The sequence below is a fragment of the Moschus berezovskii genome, chromosome 8, assembly GCF_049115385.1.
Source record: "Moschus berezovskii isolate FMDL1 chromosome 8, NW_MosBer_1.0, whole genome shotgun sequence".
Lineage (NCBI taxonomy): Eukaryota > Metazoa > Chordata > Mammalia > Artiodactyla > Moschidae > Moschus > Moschus berezovskii.
Genome location: NC_142467.1, coordinates 96,996,036 through 97,018,242, shown reverse-complemented (window position 1 = coordinate 97,018,242; position 22,207 = coordinate 96,996,036). Strand labels below are relative to the sequence as shown.

General features: G+C 48.4%; 1 protein-coding gene across 5 annotated transcripts in view; it reads right to left on the bottom strand.

Moving 5' to 3' along the window:
• The window catches only part of INSR (insulin receptor), a 151,104-nt gene extending 133,534 nt beyond the window's left edge, over positions 1-17,570 (bottom strand). For 2 of the 5 annotated variants that reach the window (XR_016038087.1, XM_055428928.2), the window contains exon 1: positions 16,889-17,563. Coding sequence is in view for 4 of the 5 variants with exons in the window: in XM_055428928.2 (XP_055284903.1) it covers positions 16,889-16,988 (100 nt within the window). In the remaining variant the exon portion in view is untranslated. Of the gene's footprint in view, positions 1-16,888 lie in introns of all 5 variants that reach the window. The other 3 variants (XM_055428931.2, XM_055428929.2, XM_055428930.2) reach the window with 3 other exon arrangements.
• Positions 17,571-22,207: the final 4,637 nt, after the last annotated feature.

The window sequence follows — 22,207 nt, the reverse complement described above, 5'->3', positions numbered from 1 at the left end:
CCATCCCTGGTACAGGAAGATCCCGTATGCCTTGGAGCAGCTAAGCTCCCATGCACCACAACTATTAAGCCTGTGCTCTAGAGTCCGGGAATTGCAGCTACTGAAGCCTGAGCACCCTAGATAGAGCCTGTGCTCTGCAACAAGAGAAGCCACTGCAATGAGAAGCCCTTGAACTGCAACTAGAGAGTAGCCCCCACTCACTGCAACTGGAGAAAAGCCCAAGCAGTGATGAAGACCCAGCACAGTCAGAAATGAATTAAAAATTTAGAAAAAACACAGAACGCCCAGTTAAATTTGAATTTCAAATAAGCAAGGAGTACTTTTCAGGTAAGTCTGTCTCATGCAATGTTTGGGACATACTTAGCTGGTGATGGACAGGGAGGCCTTTCGTGTTGTGGTTCATGGGGTCGCTAAGAGTCGGACACGACTGAGCAACTGAACTGAACTGAACTGAACTATCCTTAAAAATTACTCATTATTTATATTAAATTCAAATTTAACTTGGTGTCCTGTACTATATCTGGCAGTGTACAGCTTAGACTTGGTCACAAGTCTGGGCTTCTCAAGCCTGAGCCTTGTAACTCTATGTAACCTGCACACACACACACACGTGAAACTGGTGTAGATACAAAAACACCATCCTTCCCAAGTTGTGGGAGAAATCAGATATGACCATGCATTCAAAACTTAACCAGCTATTGAACATCAGGGAAATGTAAACCCAAACCACAGTGAGATACCACTTCACGCCCACCAGGATGGCTAAAATTAAAAAGACAGACAATAACAATAGTTGACACAGAAGCGGAGAAATTAAAACCCTTGTACATTACTGGTGGGAATGGAAAATGGCTCAGCTGCTGTTGTGGAAACTAGTCTTGTAGCCCCTCAAAAGATTAAGCAAAGAGTTACCATATAACCCAGAAACTTCATTCCTAGGTGAAATGAAGACATGGGTCCAGCCAGAAATGTGTGTGCAAATGTCCAGAGCATGAGTATTTATGATAACCAACGAGGGAGACACAAGCCAACACTACATGTCCATCAAAGGTAGCATGTCCATACAGAGGAAGATTCTTCAACAATAACAGAGGAGGAAACCCCGACCCCAGCTGCAAAAGGGATGAACCTCGAAAACATGATGCTCAGTGAAAGAAACCAGTCACAAAAGACCACATGTGGAATGATTCCATTTACATGGAATATCCAGAATAGGCAAATCCATAGAAAGTAGACTATTGTTTTCAAGGGGGTTGAGAGAGGGAAATGCAGAGTGACAGATAAAGAGGATGGGATTTCTTTGGGAGGACTGATGAAAATGTTCTAAATTGATCATAGTGATGGCTGCCCAATTCTGTGAATGTACGAAGAACCTCTAAATGGTAAACTTTAAATAGGTGAACTGTATGGTATTTAATTAGCTCTCAATAAAGTTGTTGTTTAAAAATTAAATCACTATAACTGCCCAGGACAACAAAGAATTGCTTTATTTTCTAATCTCCAATGACTCTAACTCGTCATTAAAGCCACAGTGGTGGTGGTGGTGGCTATTTATCTGCTCAGTGATGTCCAGCTCTTTGCGACCCTTTGGACTGCAGCCCACCAGGCTCCTCTGTCCATGGGATTTCCCAGGCAAGGATACTGGGGTGGGTTGCCATTTCCTTCTCCTCATTAAAGCCGTATGTGTCCCTATTAGTATAAGACAACAGAGCAATTTACTGAGGGGACAGAAAATACCCACAGGATGTTAGAGGTGGTGCCAGCAATATATGTAGGACCTTGCACTGGTTTTTAATACCTCTGGGTGGGAAACTGAAGGATGCTTCAGGTCCTCAGTAAGTGGCACCTGGTTAACCATCACTCTACACACAGATAGGGAAGGACCACGGGGATCGGGGGGGATGGCCGTCCTGGTGACAGCTAACACACTCATTATGTGAAGCACTTGGTCATGTTCTGGCAGACACGTTCCCTCTCTCTCTTTTATTTATTTAAGTTTTGGCTATATTCCGTCTTCCTTGCTACGCACGGGCTTTTTCTAGCTGTGGTGAGCGGGGCTACTCTCTAGTTGCAGTGCTCGGGCTTCTCACTGCGGTGGCTTCTATTGCTGCAGACACAGACTTAGGCTCACAGGCTCAGTAGTTGCAGCTCTGAGGCTCTAAAGCTGCGACTCTGTAGTTGTGGCACTCAAGCTTAGTTGCCCTGGGGCATGTGGAATCTTCCTAGACCAGGGATCAAACCTGTATTCCCTGCGCTGGCAGGCAGATTGTTACCTAAAAAGTCCTCTCTTGATGAATTCTAAAACTAATCCCAGAGGAAGTAGATAAACAAAATGGTCCATGCCCATTTTTGTGATGAGCAATTCAAGATTCACACAGAATGAATGTAAGCGGTAACTGAGATTTCAACCCAACAATTAAAGGCAAAGTTTATGCTGTAACTATGTTACCGTTTCTCCACCTCTGTTTTTTCAAAAACATACCTAATGAAGAAACAGGTGAATGTGACTTAAATAAGGAAACAATGAAATAATGTCCATGCGGTGACAACCCGGAGGAAGCTTGCTAAAGATGGTTTTCGTCGTTCACTCCTGCAGCACCTATCTGCTGAAAACCTGTTTCCACTGTTCCAGGGACTGGAAGTGCTTAAAAGAATAGGATACAGGCTGCCCTGGATCTCAGAGACTATAGTTGCTATTAACTACCCAAATCAACTGAAGGTATAACTGAGGAGGATATCTCAGTTAGTTAAAGACAGTGTGAAAGGCTAGAAGAAATAAAAAAAAAAACAAGCTACTTGACTAATCCTGGGACAGTCAAGGAGGGCTCCCCGGAGGAGGTGACACCAGGACTAAAACCTACACAAACAGAGCAATAAGAATGATTCTGTTCTGCCTACTTCATTGGAAGGTCAAGAGTGACAGCAAGCTACAGCTCATCGCTGTAGGTCACCAGGGTGTGTAGGGTCTAGAATAGCCTTATCTGATAGAAACATGATAGAATTTTAAATTTTCTCTAAAAAAGTAAAAAAGAAACATTGAAATTAAATATACGTAATCCAATATATCCAAAAATTTCACTTCAGCATATAAGCAATACTAAAAAAAAAAAAAAAACTACAAGGTTTTTTTCACATTATGCCTCCCAAATGCCATGTGTATTATACACTTGCAACATGTCTCAATTTAGATGCTGAATTTTGATCAGAAATAATCAGTATATGCATATTCCACAAAATGAATCATTGAAAATGTACGGTTCTTTGTATCCCCCTAAAACAATTGTTCAGTAACAGAATCAAGTATTGATTTTCTGACATTTCAATCTACTAAAGTTAAACAAGACTTTATGTTTACATTTTTCACATTTGCATGTCAATGAATTAAAGTTTGTTGTTGTTCAGTCTAAGTCGCATCCGACTCTTTTTGACCCCATGGGCTGCAGCACACTGTCCTCCACTATCTCCCTGAATTTTCTCAAACTCATGTCTGTTGAGTCAGTGATGCCATCCAACCATCTCTTCCTCTGTTGCCCCCTTCTCCTTTTGCCTTCAATTTTTTCTAGCATCAGGGTCTTTTCCAATGAGTTGGCTCTTCACATCAGGTGGCCAAAGTACTACAGCTTCAGCATCAGTCCTTTCAATGAATGATCAGGACTGATTTCCTTTAGGATTGACTGGTTTGATCTCCTTGCTGTCCAAGGGACTCTCAAGAGTCTTCTCCAGCACCACAATTCAAAAGCATCAATTCTTCAGCATTCAGCCCTCGTCATGGTCCAATTCTCACACTCATACATCACTACTGGAAAAGCCATAGCTTTGACTATACAGACTATTAAAGTAAAAACCTATTTGCCCTGGCCACAGTTTAAAGAGCACCATGTGGATAGTGGCCACCATATTGGATAGTGCAACTATAGACTATTTCCATCAAAGCAGACAATGCTAGTCTTGAAGTTCCCCTCTTGGCCAGAAGAATCTATGAATTTCTCAGTTGGAGAGAAAATGGATACAAAAGCCGTCTTGGAAAGTGTCCCCTCTCCCCTGGTTTTCTCTTCACCATGAAAACAGCAGATAAGTACTGAGGATCTGGGAGGGAGATGTCTAGAAGATTCTGAAACTTCTTTACAACGCTAAGAGTTATACTTTTTGCTTTCAAGCCTGTACGTTCTTCAAACATTCTTCAAATGCTCCCTGGTGGCCTCTTCCGGGGCCACACGTTCCTCTCTGCATTCTTTCCAGTCTTAACACTGCTTCTTCCAAAATTCAGGAGTCCTGGCCAGCAAATCTTGGGTTCAGGTGTCAGGCCACCACCCACACCAGTTTCAGGGCACACTAGAAACCCAACAGATCTGGGAACTTCCCTAGTGGTCCAGTGGCTAAGACTCCACACTCCCAATCCAGGGGGCCTGGGTTCCATCCCCGATCAGGGAACTAGATCCCACACACCACAACTGAGAGTTCACATGCCGCAAGTAAGGATCCTGAGTGCCTCAACAAAGATGGAAGATCCTGTGTGGCACAGCTAAGAGCTGGTGCAGCCAAAAATAAGTAGATAATTGTTTTAAAAAGAGAGAGAGAGAACCCCAACAGATCTGGCCTCCCACTCCAGCATGGGCACCTGCCAACAGTATAATCCTGAGTCACATATTTAATCTCTATGTGCCTCAGCTTCCTCATCTATAAATGATGGAGAGTAGGAAGAGTAGAGGAGAACCGGCGTCTGGCCACGTACACGTATCAGTTCTCCAGTCCAAGCTACTTGGAACCAATTCCCAGATTTATTCCCTTCAGAAATTAGAACTTGGGCACACTGAGGTGCCAGATACCCTTATGAGTCTCCACCTGCCTGCTCTTAAGACTGGCTCTTAAAACTGACTTCAGCCAGAACCTAGACAGCATATTAAAAAGCAGAGACATCACTTTGCTGACAAAGGTCTATATCGTCAAAGCTATGGTTTATCCAGTAGTCATGTACAGATATGAGAGTTGGACCATAAAGAAGGCTGAGTGCCAAAGAATTGATGCTTCTGAATTGTGGTGCTGGAGAAGACTCTTGAGAGTCCCTTGGACTGCACGGAGATCAAACCAGTCAATCCTGAAGGAAATCAACCCTGAATATTCACTGGAAGCACTGATGCTAAAGCTGAAGCTCCAATACTTTGTCCACCTCTTGCAGAGAGTTGACTCATTGGAAAAGACCCTGATGCTGGGAAAGATCGAGGGCAGGAGGGGAAGGGGATGACAGAGGATGAGATGGTTGGACGGCGTCACCGATTCAATGGACATGAACTTGGGTGAACTCCAGGAGATGGTGAGGGACAGGGAAACCTGGTGTGCTGCAGTCCGTGGGGTCTCAAAGAATTGAACATGACTTGGCAACTGAACAGCAACAGCAAAAGTGTGTGAGATGGATTCTACTGGAAATGGATGGACACAGAAGGGCAGTAAATACCCTGAGGTGTGAGACGCACAAGATTGGGGTCTGGGCAACAGGTAAACTGTCACCAAGACAGATTTCCTCAAAGAGAAAAGAAACTGAGGCTCAGAAAGAAACATACCCTCCTCCAGGTCACAAAGCCAGAAGGAGACAGAGCTGGGATTTAAACCCAGCATATTAGTCTACTGTGCCATCCCTAACAAACGACCACAGACCAGTTCAGTTCAGTTCAGTTCAGTCGCTCAGTCGTGTCCGACTCTCCGCGACCCCATGAATCACAGCACGCCAGGCCTCCCTGTCCATCACCAACTCCCGGAGTACACTCAAACTCATGTCCACAGAGTCGGTGATGCCATCCAGCCATCTCATTCTCCGTCGTCCCCTTCTCCTCCCGCCCCCAACCTTTCCCAGCATCAGAGTCTTTTCCAGTGAGTCAACTCGTCTCATGAGGTGGCCAAAGTATTGCAGTTTCAGCTTTAGCATCAGTCCCTCCAATGAACATCCAGGATTGATCTCCTTTAGAATGGACACAGACCAGGTGGCTTAAATAAGAGGAATTTATTTTTTCCCAATTCTGGTGGCCAGAAATCCGAGATTAAGGTGTCAACAGAACTTATTCTTTCTGAAGCCTCTCTCCTTGACTTGTAGACGGCCGTCTTCTCCCTGTGTCCTCACATGCTCTTCCCTCTGGGTGTGTCTGTATCCTAACCTCCTCTTATAAAGACATCAGTCTTATCAGCAAATGGGCTTCCCAGGTGGCTCACTGCTCAAGAACCCACCTGCCAGTGCAGGAGACACGGATTCGATCCCTGGGTCAGGAAGATCCCCTGCAGGAGGAAACAGCAACCCACTCCAGTGTTCTTGCCCTGGAAATCCTATGGACAGAGGAGCCTGGCTGGCCACAGTCCATGGGGCCACAAAGAGAAGGACATGACTGAGAGCATGACTTATTAGCTTAGAGGCCACGCTGATTATCTCATTTTCCCTTGACCGCCTCTTTAAAGACCCAGTCTCCAAAGACAGTCACACTCTGAGGTGTTAGAGGGTTGGGACTTCAACATGTGAGTCTGTGGGGAGGGACAAAATTCAGTCCATCACACATAGGTCCTTAGGATCCCCACTCATGTGTCCTTAGCCATCACACAGCATTTCTCAAAATATGCAGTGGAGGGCTTCCCTGGTGGCTCAGTGGTAAAGAATCTGCCTGTCAATGCAGAAGGCACCAGTTCGATCCCTGATCTGGGAAGATCCCACGTGCCTCAGAGCAACTAAGCCCATGTGTCACAATTACTGAACCTGCGCTCTAGACCCCGGAAGTCACAACTACGGAGCCCACGGGCCACAACTGCTAAAGCCCAAGCGCCCTGGAGTCCATGCTTCGCAACAAGAGAAGCCACCGTAATGAGAAGTCTGCGCACCGCAAGGGGAGAGAGCCCACCGTTTACCAACACAAGCCAAGAAAGCCCACACAGCAGCGGAGACCCAGCACAGCCACAAGTAAATAAATATTTTTAAAAATAGAGTATCGCTTCCTTTAATAAAAATTCTCTGTGGACCGTCAATTACCTGGAGTGTTGGGAGGCAGTGTATGTTAAAATGTAAATTCTTAGGCCCAGCTCTGGACCAAATGAATCAATGTCTCCGGGAGCCCAGCCCATGAATCTGCATTTTAAATGAGGTCCCCAAGGATATGACGGGGACTCACATAGGACAAACATACCGGCTACCCAACCTGGGTCACCTCTCCAGCCCCACCTGTTCCTCTGAGCACTCTGTTCCAGGATCAATACCATTAGTTGGCTTCTTTGGGATTGTTGATTGTTGTTTTTTAATTTACTTGGCTCCACCCGGTCTTAGCGCAGCACATGTGATCTTTAGCTGTGGCATGTGGAATCTAGTTCCCTGACCAAGGATGGAACCTAGGACCCCTGCATTGGGAGGTCAGAGTCTTAACCACTGGACCACCAGGGAAGTCCCTCCTTGTTCTGAGGCCACCAGTCCTATTGGTTTAGGACTGCCCTCTCATGACCTCATTTAACCTTAATTACCTCCTAAAAGCTCTCTCTCCAAATACAGCCATGTTGAGGAGTTAAGGTTTCAACCGATGCATGGGGAGTGGGGAGATGGCAATTCAGACCACAATAGTTCTTCTCCCCTCCTTTCCAGGACCTGCCCACTCCAGGATAGACTGCTTCCTACTTTAGACAAACACGTATCAAGCCCTTCTCCGACCCACACTTAAAGTACAGTTTCATTTACTGTGTAGTCAGCATTTCACTAGAACGCACCTCCACTGGGCAGACCAATGTCTGCGGGGACCCAGACAGATACTCCCAGTCTGTGCTGAAAGGGAAGGAGAATGGGGTGGGTGATGAAGCCGGAGAGGGGAGGAAGGAGGCCTCTGACCCAGTTCCTTGAGGAAAAAGTGGGAATCCATGGGTGAAAAGAAGGAAGAAAGGTCCTTGGGGCACAGGAAGCAGCGCAAGCACATAAGGGAGAGAGAACCCCAAGGCAGTGCAGTCATGAAGTCAGGGAACAGAGGCCACACGCTGCTCAACTAAGGCCAGGCTCAATTGCCAGGGGGACGGGCTGATTGAGCTGGCAGCTGAAGATGGACCGAAGCAGCAAGTAGAAAAATCTCTCTGGTAGTAGGGAAGAGAAGGTAATGGACAGGGCACTCTGGAACCACCTCTATGGCTTGGCCTAGAGTGGGTGGGTGCAAAAGGAAACGGACAAGACCACAGAGTCATCTAAGGAACCAGCATCAGTGGAGACTCGGTCCCCAGGGAGACGGGGTGGGGGCGGGGGGTGAGGCACCATTGTGGATGAACCTGGAGAGGACCAGACAGAACCAGTGGCAAGGACAACAGGCTCAGACTGGAGCACAGGGAGTCTGTGGGGGCCTTTGGGATGCTCTGGGATGTGAAAATCCAGTGGGTGTTGGGAAGATGTAGACCCGGAGCTTGGGGAGAGGGGTGGATGCAGGCAGAAGTGATGACAGTATGCGCTAAAACCAGGAGGATAAAAGCATGGAAGGGGTATGGGAGGTCTGGAGAGCACAGTATTTAAGACCAGGGAACCAGAGAGAGGACCAAAGACCCACAGTCACCCTGACACCCATATCTTCCACAAGCTTCTCTGAAAGCTCCGGAACAGCTAGGCTAATCCCTCCAGCCAATTCCACACCTCTGTATAGACCACCCCAAGGACATCACCCATCAAACCACAAGGTTACCAGGGGCTTCCATGCCATTTCAAGAGTCCTACCTCCTCATGTGTACAGATGATGCCACAAGAGACTGGAAAAAATGCCAAGAGAAGTCTTGGGACTTTCTTGGAATCAGCCTGCCAATGCAGGGGACACAGGTTTGATCCCTGGTCCGGGAAGATCCCACGTGCCGTGGAGCAACCACTGAACCCAAGTGTTGCAGCTGCAGAAGCTTGCACACCCTAGAGCCTGTGCTCCGCAATTGGAGAAGCTGCTTCGATGAGAAGCCAGCGCATCGCCACTAGAGAGTGGCCCACAGGCAACAATGAAGACCCAGTGCAGTCAAAAATGACTACAAGAGTTTAAAAAGAAAACCAAGAGAAGTCTTGTAAGAACAACAACAACAACAAAAAGTAGCGGATGTCTTCAATACCATGTCACTGGATATAATTAGGAAGAAACGTCTCGGTGAGAATTTATCCATTTTCTGATCTCCTGCAAGGAAACCAGATCCATGGTTGAAAACAGATTAGTAACAAGAAGTCACAGAAAGGCCATCAGAAAACAGGGGAGCCCTGCTTTCTTTATCCCTTTCTGTCCAACCACTACCTTTTCCCGCACTCTTAATAAACACAGTTTTTCGAAAGTACCTATGTTTTCCACCTTCTCACAAAGGCACGGGAGAGAAGCGAGCACCTCCTGGTAACAGCCTGCTCTTCCTGAACACGAAACAGAAGGTACCCTCTCAACCTGATGGGACACCATCCCCTGAAAGAATCGAAAGAAAGGCTCCGATTTGACATCAAATTTTAATCCTCATCAGTCTGCCTTGAACTCCAACTGGAACTCATATCCAGTCTGCACTGGGCAACCCAGAACGAATCTCACCCTGCTGGAAACAAAATAGGTTTCGAGAAGCCCCGACAGCCACTGGGGAATGGCTCAGCACCAGAGTCAGCAGAACACAGGAGGACCTCCCTGCTCCTTGAAACACTAGCTAGGGGCTCTCTGCCGTCTCTCATCTCTCAAGGGTTTCCCAGGTGGCTCAGTGGTAAAGAATCCACCTGCCAATGCAGGAGATGTGGGTTTGATCACTGGGTCAGGAAGATCCCCTGGAGGAGGAAATGGCAACCCACTCCAGTATTCTTGCCTGGGAAATCCCATGGACAGAGGAGCCTTGCGGGCTACAGTCCATGGGGTTGCAAACAGCTGGACACGATGGAGTGACTGAACAACGAATGTGCACATGTATAGAACTGAATTACCTTGCTGCACACCAGAAACTAGCACAACATTGTAAACCAAGTATACTTCAATGAAAAAAGTTTAAGGATGTTTGTCTTAATCCTTGGGGATTTATGAATCCACAACAGGAGAGATGCAATGAGAAGGCAAGAGTCACCTTGTTTGATCTGAGCTGGAACATGCCTGTCAGATGATCCCAATTTTTTGCCACTTGTGCCTCCTGGTGCATGTCCAGGAATAACCATTACAGCTCTGAGTATTTATTTTGGAATTACAAATGTGCTTTACGGTGCTTAGTTGCTCAGTCGTGTCTGACTTTTTGCGACCCCATGGACTACAGCCTGCCAGGCTCCTCTATCCATGGAGATTCTCAGACAAGAATACTAGAGTGGGTTGCCATTCCCTCCTCCAGGGGATCTTCCCAACTCAGGGATTGAACCCAGGTCTCCCGCATTGCAGGTGGATTCTTTACCATCTGAGCCACCGGGGAAGCCAAATAAATTTTTACAAATAGGTGAATTCACAAATACGGAATCCAGAAAAAATGAGAATCTTATGAGTACTGAAGTTTTCAAGCTTAAGATTATTGATCCAATTATAAGATACTTATTAAAAATATTTATTCATTTATTTGACTGCCCTGGGTCTTAATAGTGGCTTGTGGGATGTTTGGTTACAGCATGCAGGATCTTAAGTCCCTGGCCAGGGATCAAACCCAGGCCCCTTGCTTTGGGACTATGGAGTCTTAGCCACTGGATCGCCATGGAAGTCACAGGAATTAAGACACTTGTAAAAGTCTAGCGAAAACTATAGGGATGCAAAATGTTGCCAGGGATTTGATGTAGGGATGTCATAACGATAAAGGGGTGGCTAGAAGGAGTTTGGAGAAGGGAAGGACTGATGCTAAAGCTGAAACTCCAATACTTTGGTCACCTCATGCGATGAGTTGACTCACTGGAAAAAAGTCTGATGCTGGGAGGGATTGGGGGTGGGAGGAGACGGGGACGACAGAGAATGAGATGGCTGGATGGCATCACCGACTCGATGGACATGAGTTTGAGTGAACTCCAGGAGTTGGTGATGGACAGGGAGGCCTGGTGTGCTGTGATTCATGGGGTCGCAAAGAGTTGGACACGACTGCGCGACTGAACTGAACTCCAGTACTCTTGCCTGGAAAATCCCATAGATGGAGGAGCCTGGTAGGCTGTAGTCCATGGGGTCGGTAAGAGTCGGACACGACTGAGCACCTTCACTTTCACTTTTCTCTTTCATGCATTGGAGAAGGAAATGGCAACCCACTCCAGTGTTCTTGCCTGGAGAATCCCAGGGATGGCAGAGCCTGGTGGGCTGCCATCTATGGGGTCGCACAGAGTCGGACACGACTGAAGCGACTTAGCAGCAGCAGCAGCAGCAGAAGGAGTTTGGGTGGTGGTAGATGGGACACTTCTGTGTCCTAACTGTGGGGACAGCTACACAAGTCTTTGCAGGGATTAAAATGCAAAAACTGCACACACCAAAAAAAGTCAGATTTACTGTACCACCATTTTTATAATAAAAATATTTAAAGATTCACACCAAACAGGGACTTCCCTGGAGGTCCACTGGTTAAGAATCTGCCTTCTAATGCAAGGGATGCAGGTTTGATCCCTGGTCGGGAGAACTAAGATCCCACATGCTGCTGGGCAACTAAGCCCGTGTGCCACAACTACTGAAACTCCGGCTCTAAAGCCCATATGCCACAACTAGAGAGAAGCCCATGCCCCACAACTAAGCAGCCAAATAAATAAATAAATATTTCAAACAAAACAAAAAGAGACACACCAAAATAGCACACGCACCTGTGTGTGTGTACGTGTGTGTGTGCATCTATAAGCTCAGTCATATCTGACTCTTTGCGACCCCAGAGGACTGTAACCTGCCAGGCTCCTCTGTCTGTGGGATTATTTAGGCAAGAATACTGGAGTAGGTTGCCATTTCCTTCTCCAGGGCATTTTCCCGACCCAGGAATCAAACCTGTTTCTTCTGCATTGGCAGGTGCATTCTTTGCCACTGAGCCACCTGGGAAGTCCAAACATAGCATAGTCATCTCCCAAGACAGAAACACAATGGTTTTAGGGACAAAAGGGAACTTTTATTTTTCCCCCTCTAAACTTGTGCGGTTTTTTTTTTTTTTGCAATGAGAATTCAGTTATTATTTTAATTTAAAAATCATAAATACGGTCCAAATGCAAAACATAAACCAAGTCACTCCCACTGTGTTCTTCATAGAAATTTATATAAGGCGTTCTCAAGAGGCTCCTCAAGTGGTATCTCCCAGCAGATACCACTTTCTCTTGGCACTAGAGACAGGGCTGATAGCACAGAGTCCTCATTCAATGCCAAGAAGGCCATCTAAACAAATTAATCCTAAGATCTCTCTCACACACACACCCAAAGAAGGAACATCACTGTTATTTTCTCACCATCAGAACCCATACATTCAGCACAGCAAATGGTATCAGTTTCTTTAATAAGGCTTGCTCTGTAAAGGGAAAAACACAGTGTTTTTCCTGGGTATTTCATTTAACTTGATTCATTCAAAGTCGAACCAGGGACCACACAAGCTATGAGGCATGTCATAACGATCCTCGAGGAGTTTGTTCTAAATCCAGAGTCGGCAAACTTTCTCTGGAAAGGGCCCAAGTGTAAATATTGTTGGGAGCCACGCGATCGCAACCGTTCAACTCTGCCCTTAGAGCATAAAAGCAGCCATAGAGGATGCGTGAACCAACAGGCATGGCAGCATGCCAATAAAACTTTATTTACAAAAACAGGCGTGGGCGGGCAGGGTTTGACCCCTGTTCTAAAGACTTTGACCACATATAAATTAAAAAGTGAGCGTGAGAGAGAGAGTCAGAGTAGGGAATGGCCGTTGATGAAGACCAAGATAATAAGCCCAGAAAAGGAGCAGAGGGAAAGAAGAGAGAGAATGGGAGGAGCCAGGTACATGTGAAAACTCACTAGGAGAGGGGAAACAAAAGCCAGAGAAGTCAACTGGGCCGAGGCTGCCATTGGTAGGTGAGGAACGACTTTTGCTAGCACCATGGGCAAAGCAAGGGAGACACAAGCCAGATGCTGTGGGCAGAGCAGTGGGTGAAAGGTGAGACAGCAAGCTGATGAGTGCCCATCAGCAGTTGGGGGAGGCTTGACAGAGGAAGGCAAAAGGTGGGTGGTGGGTAGTGGGGCCCTGGGGAGTATTGAGTGTTTATAGGCTGAAAAGAAAAAGGCTCCTGGGCGGGTGGAGATCCCTGAGCAGAGGGGAGAGAGGAGGGGACCTAAGTGGATAAGTGTCCTGCATACCAAGCCACTTCAGTCGTGTCTGCCTTTTTATGACCCCATTGACCGCAGCTCGCCAGTGTCTTCTGTCCATGGGATTTCCCAAGCAAGCATACTGGAGCAGGTTGCCATGCCTTCCTCAGGCTTCCCGACCCAGGGATTGAACCCACATCTCATATGTGTCTCCTGCGTTGGCAGATAGGTTATTTACCACTAGTGCCAAAAGCAGTGGTTCTCAACTCGGAGGACAGTTGGTGGTGTCTGGAGACACTTTTTGGTGGTCATGACTTAGAGAGGGGTATTGCTACTGGTCAGAGACCACAGACAGTGTGCAACATCCTAAGATACACAAGACAGCCCCCTGCAACCAAGAACTATCCAACTCATAGATCAAGAGCACGGAGATCAAGACGGTCTGTTCTAGCCAGAAAATAAAGGATGTCAATGAGGAAGTGGAGCGAGGTGGGGGCCCTCGGGGTGAGGCTCGCCCCCAGTGACCGCTGTGAATGAGCAGGGCAGAGTCGAGGGGCAGGTCACCAGGAAGGAAGCAAAGACTAGGAAGAGCCTCAGAGAACTGAACCAGAGAGCACAAGTTCTGCTCTGAGGGCCCCAGAGTGCGCCAGAGAACCCACAAGAGTATCACCAGATTCCACCCTCGAGAGGTAAGGGGGATCCAAAAGCAACATCTAGCACCTCAACTCATCAAGTCACTGCCCCCGCCAAGATTCGGTTTCCACTATAATTAATCCCACTTTGCCTTCATTCTCTGACTTTGCAGTGCTCCTGGGTCACCTCGGGCCAGAGTGGGTCAACCCCAGGAGACATGGGAGGGAAAACCACTGCTCAGTTCAGCCAAGCCACAGAGACTCCACAGGGGGGATGAAACGGGCTGCCACAACCCACGTGACATCGAGGAGAGAGTCCTCAGTCCTTCAAAATCCCCCTGATCTCCCTCGACCCCACCCCCACCCCAGACAGAATGCCACACTGCTTGCTGCTGGAGATTAACCAACGATCCGGAAAGTTCCTTGCCCCTCCCCAAACCTCCGAAGGGCATCACATGTCATTTATTCGAGAGTATTTTGTTAACCTTTATACCACAGGGGTTGGGGCGGGGAGGCTCAGAGTCCCAAGAAGAACCTTCTGTTAAGAAACCTTTTATTAACAGACCGGGGTTCTCATTTCACCTCAGCACTGCCACCTCATCCAAGTTCCTCACCTTCGAAATGGATGATAAACCTTACCTCAGAGGGCTGTGGTGAGGATTAACCGAGATTATCAATGAAGAGTGTGTAGAAGAGAGCCTGCGGAGCCTTTGCTTATATTTGTGTCAGTTAGGTTTTATCTGGAGAATAAAGGAGCCATGACTTGGACTCCTGGGGAGAACAGGAAGGAAAGGAGTTGAATCGAGAACAAATATTTAGGACTTCCCTGGTGGTCCAAGGGTGACGAATCCGCCTGCCAATGCTGAGGACAGGGGTTTGACCTCTGGTGTGGGAAGATCCCATGTGCTGCAGAGCAACTAAGCCCGAGTGCCGCAGCTGCTGAGCCTGTGCTCCAGGGCCAGGCGGCCACCACTATTGAACACACATGCCACAGCCCCTGAAGCCCGCGTGCCCTAGAGCCCGGGCTCCACATAAGAGAAGCCACCGCAATGAGAAGCCTGTGCACAGCAACTAGAGTAGCCTCGATCCTCACACCTGGAGAAAAGCCCAGCACGGCAATGAAGACCCAGCACAGTCAAAATAAATAAATTTATCAAGCATCTACTAGGTGTCAGGGACTGCTCTAGGCTCTGGAACTGTGGCAGTGAACAAGAGAAACAAAAGCCTCTCCCTCGTGGAAACTGTAAGCACGTAAGAAGTGGTAAATCCATCCACTGACCCCTGAAAGTGAAAGTCGTTCAGTCGTATCGCACTCTTTGGGACCCCATGGACTGTAGCCCACCAGGTTCCTCTGTCCATGAGATTCTCCAGGCAAGAATACTGGAGTGGATAGCCATTCCCCTCTCCAGGGGATCTTCCCAATCCAGGGATCAAACCCAGGTTCCTACAGGCAGATTCTTTACCTTCTGAGCCACTAAGAAAGCCAGCCCAGGCACAAATCCACCATTAATTACTAAAGCTACCAGGAACAGAGGAGCAAGGAACCGCATACATAAACAGGTGTGCACGCACACACAGACACATGCACATGGGCGTGCAAAGCCTGATACAGATCTAACAGCTGGTCTGGGTTTTTGTTTTTTTTAAAACAAGAGCCTAAATCCACTGCTACCCTTCCTTGGAGGAGCACCCACTGTATACCAGGCACTCAGGCGCTTGGAGATCTTGCCTAATTGGCAAAGGTGCTCCACAACCCCGGTTTGTCAACTCCAGAGCCCCCACGTGCTTTCTCGTGCATCCCCACTCACCGACAGGCAACTCAGGAACTTCTGCTCCTTCCCTGCCTGACCCCTTCCTCATCGGGACTGATTTCCTTTTATGGAGAAATCTGAAGAAGTAACCCAACACATATTTTGAAAGCAGGGCCTCCGCCATCATGGTGGGAAACCCCAGTTATATTCTCTTCAAGGATTTTCCATCCTTGACCTGCAGCCAGAAAGACCGGCTGTCAAGCCCAAGAAAATGCTGGGACTTGCCCCTCTCCCCACACCAGGGAGCTGCTAGCAGGGACACTCATGAGGGAGACTTGAGAAGGGAGAGGGGGCGGGGTGCTGGGCTGACCACAGGTTAGAGACCTGCCCAGCCGACAGGTAAACGGGTGGAGGACGGAGGTTACCAGGGGTTCCTGAGGCGTGGGCAGCTGGGCAGAGCCCTGGGTCCTGGCACCACCAGAGAGGTTTGTCTTCTCTCTAGCTCTGATTCTGGGGCAAGTGAATTCCGTGTCCTTCCTGAGCCTCAGTTTGCTCCTCTATGAAATGGGCCAACAACAGTATCAGCCTCCACGGGCTGCTGCAGAGATCCAGAGAGCTAAGACCGGGCAGCCCGAGGCATCTGGTGACACTAGCTATAATAATCATAAAAGCCGACGCTACTGCTACTACAGCTGCCGCTGTTGCCAAGGGCTAGAGCTAGCCTCCGACATCTGGAAACAGAATTCCAGAGTATAAACATGCAACTGAAGTCAGGGGTAGCCGTGGATCTAGATACCAGAAAGAAAGGGGCGGGTTCTACAATTCCTCGCCCCCTGGGGGAGCGTCACCAAGCTGCTGGGATCCCAAGGGACCACCCTGCCTTCAGTCAGTCACCCTCGATTCTCACTCCAAACCGTCTGTGCCCGGGGCGTTTGGCTGTCCGAAAGTGTCCGATGACCCTACTTCTCGGAGGCGACCCAGAGAGGACGTGTGTCCCGTCTCTGGAGCCAGGTGGTGGGCTCGGAGAGGCCCAGACAGGGGGGTTCGAGGAGCGCTCTCGGGAGAGGCGCCCATGGAGGGGCGGGCACTAGGGCAAGGTTCCTCCAGCCCGGGGCCCACATGCGGGTCGTGGAGCCGCTAGCCCGTGCGGGCAAAGGCCAAGGTCAGCGGCTTCCCGCCCCCCGCGAGGCCGGAGAAACCGTCCGGGCCACCCGCCCTCCGACGGAGGACCACACTCCGTCCACAACGAGGGGTGGTTCCATTTTGACAAAGGGTCCCCTCCCCACCCTCGCGGCTTCCCGCCCACTCCGGGACCCCCCAGACTCACCCTCTCCAGGGTACAGGTGGCCCGCGGCGCCCACCAGCAGCGCGGCGACGACCACCATCAGCAGCACGGCTGCCGCCCCCCGCGCGCCCCCGGCGCCCATGGCTGCGGGAGCGCGGGGTGCCGACGGATCAGAGCGCGAGGCGCTGGCCGGCGGGGTGCATGCTCCGAAGCGGCCGCCCCGGAGGCGCTGGGGGTCGCGCGTCCTTCTCTTCCACGCGGGCCCCCAAGGTCCCGCAGCCTGCGCCCGGGAGGACTCTAGAAACGGCCCCAGGAGGGGCGCGCGGCCTCCGCCGCTATGAATCCGGCAGCGCGGCCGGGTGGAGACGGTCCCGACTCCGGGCCCCCACTGCCCGGGCCCCTGTCCCGACGATCTTAGGGCCCGGAGCCCCGCGCTGCGCCCCTCGACTCTAGGCTCTTGGCCCCGAGCTCTCCGGAGCTCCGATCTTCGGACGCGCGGACAAACGGACGTGCGGACAGGCGGGCGGGCACCTGGGCTGGCGGGTGGCTGGCGGGCGGCGGGAGCCAGGGCTGCTCGGCCCGTAAACAACGCGGCCCGTCAGCTGGGCCCCGTTCGGGCCGCGGGAAAAGGCGGCGCGGATCTGGGCTCGGAAGGGACTCGGCGCCCGGCAGAGGCCCGAGAGGGGTGGAAGGAGGACGGGCACCGGGGAGGCGCTGCCCCGCCCGCCCGCCAGTCTCCCTATCCTGCGCCCCGCGCTGGAGGCCCCCGTCGCGCCCTAGCCGAGGGGACGCCCCAGATCCCTGCCCAGCCCCAGCGCCCCGTACAGCCCCAGGACTCCTGTCTCAGAGCCCGGGAGAGCTCCAGATTGACCAACTCAGCAAATCGGATCCTGTGTTTAAAACATTTTGCTAGTTTGTTCTTCGTGGGACTTTGGAAAATTCATTTTTATTTTTAATATTGCATTAAAATATTGTTTATCGTGGTTACTCGGCTTTTCCGTACTCCCTTAAATGTTGCGTTCACCTCCGCCCCCGCCGCCCTCCGTCACAGTCTGGCCAGTGAGTACGGCCCTCGAGAGCCCCAGATGTCCTACCCCAGAGTGCGCCCCCGCCCAGAGCCAGGCCCCTGGGGACAGCCACGTGCACAATTCTGCCGCGTGCGCTCAAGTATTCGGTAGCCTGGGCCCCTCTGCACGATGCGTGGTTCAAGGTGGAGAAATGACCCTTAGGAGAAAGTGTAGAAACTCGTAAAAAAAAAAAAAAAAAGGGTGCAAACCAGGCGCTGGAGATCTTGGGTAGGACACAGGTTCAGTTCAGTTCAGTTCAGTTCAGTCGCTCAGTCGTGTCAGATGGACACACCCAATTTTCAATACGCAGACCCAGAGTCCATGTGTGTTTGAATGTCAGTCACATGACAGTGGCCACAGAGCCTTGCTGAAGAGGGGCCTTAAGTACAGAAAAGCCAGAACCGAGTGAGAATCTGGTCCCTCCACTTAAGACTTCCTGTGCGGCCTTGAATGAGTAATTTTTCTCCCTCTCGATGGGCTTCATCTGTATGATGCATGTAAGGATACCTGCAGGTCAGATTTGAGGAGTTGTAAGGGCTTCCCAAGTGGCTCAGTGGTAAAGAATTTGCCCACCAATGCAGGAGACACAGGTTAGATTCCTGGGTCAGGAAGATCCCCTGGATGAGGAAATGGCAACCCACTCCAGTATTCTTGCCTGGAAGATCCCATGGATAGAGGAGCCTCGCAGGCTACAGTCCATGGAGTCGCAAAGAGTTTGACATGACTTAGCTTGTGTGCGTACACACACACACACACGTGACTAAGCACGCATGCTCACGCACACACACAGTCTCACAGGGGAAATAAAGCATGACAAAGCACCCAGCACAACTGTTGGCTGAGGGCATTCATTCTTTGTTTCATCTATTAAACAAATATTAGTTTGCCAGTAGCTGGGCCCACTGTTCTTCTAACTCAAATCTATTCCTGCCTCCCTGTCCCTCTAGTGTCTGGCTCCACTTGTCTGTTCCAATGAGCCTTTCCTGACCACACTTCGCAAACACTCCCTGTCCCCTCCTCCGTTTTTTCCTGTTGGGGACAACACACTGGTGTCTCTACTTGAAATCCTGACTTATTGTATGTATTCATCCCTCCCCAGGAAAGCAGAAATCTTGTCCATCATGTTCAGTATTTTACACCCAGTGACTGACATATCCATTGCTTAATAAATATCTGTTGAGTGGAAAAATCAACATGCAGTAAGCAGTGGGGGTTTGCAGGGAGTCAAATAAATACCATTCATTTCCTTGTAGACCTCACAACCCAGTGTGGGGAGAAAGCCATTAAGTTACACATCAGATGTTTTATAAGGTGAAGCTGGAAGAGGCAGAAGGATTCTCCGAAGAGATGATTTTGAACTGAAATCTTAGGAGGCAGAGCCAGCCCAGGGAAGCATCAAGAAAGTGTTCCAGGTGGAGGGAATGGCATGTGCAAAGGCCCAGAGGACAGGCCAGTGTTCTCACAACTGAGCCAGGCACTGTAGCTGGAGCAAAGAAAGAAAAGAGGGAGGCTGGGCTGGTAGGCGAGACTAGAAGGGATATACCATGTAAGGGTTGTCTTCAACACACCCTTTATCCTAAAAGCAACAGAGATGCTTAAAGGGTTTATGCCAAAGGGTTGGGCTTCCCTGGTGGCTCAGACAATAAAGAATCTGCTTGCAATGCAGGAGACCCAGGTTGGACCCCTGGGTCTGGAAGATCCCCTGGAGAAGGGAATGGCTACCCACTCCAGTATTCTTACCTGGAAAATCCCATGGACAGATCAGCGTGGCATGCTACAGTCCATGGGATCACAAAGAGTCAGACACAACTGAGCGACTGAACTGAACTGACTGAAAAGCCACCAACAATTGCAGGCAGGTGGCATTTGCTAAAATTCCGAGGGACATACTGCCCTCTGGAAATCCTTCAGGATGCAAGACCTCCACATAAAGTTGGGTATAAAGTCAGAAGAATCATTGTAGTTGTGACTTACTGGGAGAAAATGAAGTCACCTCTACTTCCAGAAAAAAAGACAAAACAACTCATTATTTCTTCTATAAGCTACCTCCCCCCACCTCCCACCCCCCTCAAAAAAAATACCAGGATATAAAAAATGAAAGTCTACCTCTGCCTTTTCTTAAAAACATTGAAGTGGAAGTAGAAAATCACCAGTTGCTGATCTCCAAAATAATTGATTCTGGCAAGAGCCATCAATGAATGTTAAAAGTGATGGTTGGAAGATTGAAAAGTAATGGGGTATTTCCATGGTCTGCAAGTATCTCTTTGAAGCATGTTTGTTCGAAAAAAGAAAAATGGTAGTTTCGTGGAAGAAAAACCTGGCTTAACAAAATGATCAAAGTTACTCCTGGATTTTCTTTTGTAATAAAATAAATTATTGGGACAGTTGGGGAAGATTGAAAAGAGTCTATCAGTTCCACAGTGATACTGTATCAGTATTAATTTTGATCCTTTTACTGAAGTGATATAACAGAATGTCCTTGGCTTTAGGTAATAAACATCAAATGAAGTATGCAGGGGTTAAGGAACATAATATCCGCAACTTACTCTCAAATGGTTCAGAAAAAAAAAGAAAGAGACAGAGAAAGAACAAAGCAGGTGTGATTTTTAAGTGTGATGAAGTTGGTAAGTCTGGTAAACAGTGTGTATATAAGGATTAATTGCACTATTTGTGCAACTTTTCTGGACGTCTGTGCAGGTGTGTACTCAGTCGTATCTGACTCTTTGTGACCCCATGGACCGTAGCCTGCCAGATTCCTCTGTCCATTGGATTTTCCAGGCAAGAATACTGGAGTGGGTTGCCGTTTCCTCCTCCAGGGGATCTTCCCAACCCAGGGATTCAACCCACGTCTCCCAAGTCTCCTGCATTGGCAGGCAGATTCTTTACCACTGAGGAAATCTGACATCATGTCAAAATTATTAATAAAAGCTTTAATAGTTTTGAAAAACCACTTGGGACTTTGGTTTGGCTTTGTTTTCCTTAGGTTGGCTTTGGTCTGACATTTAAACACATACCATACTTGAAGACACGATGGAAAGAGAGCAATCATTTCACGGTTCATGAGTATAAACACCAAATACTGTGCTTTTGTTATGCATCGAGGCGGGCGTGTAGAGACACCACCACCACCTTGCTGGGGTTTTCCTTTAGCAAGTCCCTTTGGGACAATCTCCCTCAATCTTGCGTTATGTTAAAGTTTTCCGTTATGTTAAAGCAGGAAGCCCAGTGTAAATCCTGACTCCTGTGTTGTCATGGAAACCTGCTTTAATAGAGTACATTTAGGAGTAAAGGGGGAAACTACAGATGGATCTGCCTTGTGGGTAACAGTGCAAAAACCCAGCAGTGAGAATTTACTAACAGAACCAGGCGGAAGCTTGCATGAACATGACACCCACACCAGGATCAGGTGGAACTTGGGCCAGGAGGGCAAAGATGGTTCAACACTAGGAAGTCTAGTCATCAAGATCACCAAATTCATAGATTCAGGGTACATGAGCATCTCTATGCTACTAAAAATGTATTTTATGGAACTTCCCTGGCGGTTCAGTAGCTAAGACTCCACGCTCCCAATGTAGGGAGCCCAGGTTCAATCCCCGTTCAGGGAACTAGATGCCACATTACACAACTAAAGATCCTGCGTGCTGCAACAAAGATCAAAGATCCAGAGTGCTACAACTAAGACCTGGTGCAGTCAAACTAATAGATGAATATTTTTAGATGTATTTGATGAATCCCATAGCTGCTCAAAAAAGAAAGCATAAGACTGCAATATGGAAATTTTGTTTTATAATTGCAAAGTAGGGAACATCTCTTCAAGCAAGACGCAAATCTAAAGTCTAAAAATAACAAATCTGGCTATGTAAACATTGCGTTATATGAATAGTGAAATAAAATCCTGCATAAAACTGAATGTCAGATTTTTAAAAGTGAGGAAAACATATGCAGCTTAAGTGACAGATAAAGGGCATGCATTATGGTATGTTACATAATGTGTAATACATAATACTAATTTTTTCAGTGAGGAAAAAAAGTCCAAACTTTTATTTGCCAAAATAAAAATGGCAAAGGACATGAATAGGCACAAAGACAGACCACTGAAAAGAAAAGAAAAAAAAGGTGGAACGCAAAAAATATTGAAATATATAGAAGGATGTTCAGCTTTCTCCATTGTTAGAGATACGCCCATGTCATTTTCAACTGAGTTTGCCAATAGTCAGGAAAACGGTAACACAACGAAAAGATTTGTGAGAATGCATGCACACTGGTATAAACACTGGTATAAACACCGGTTGTC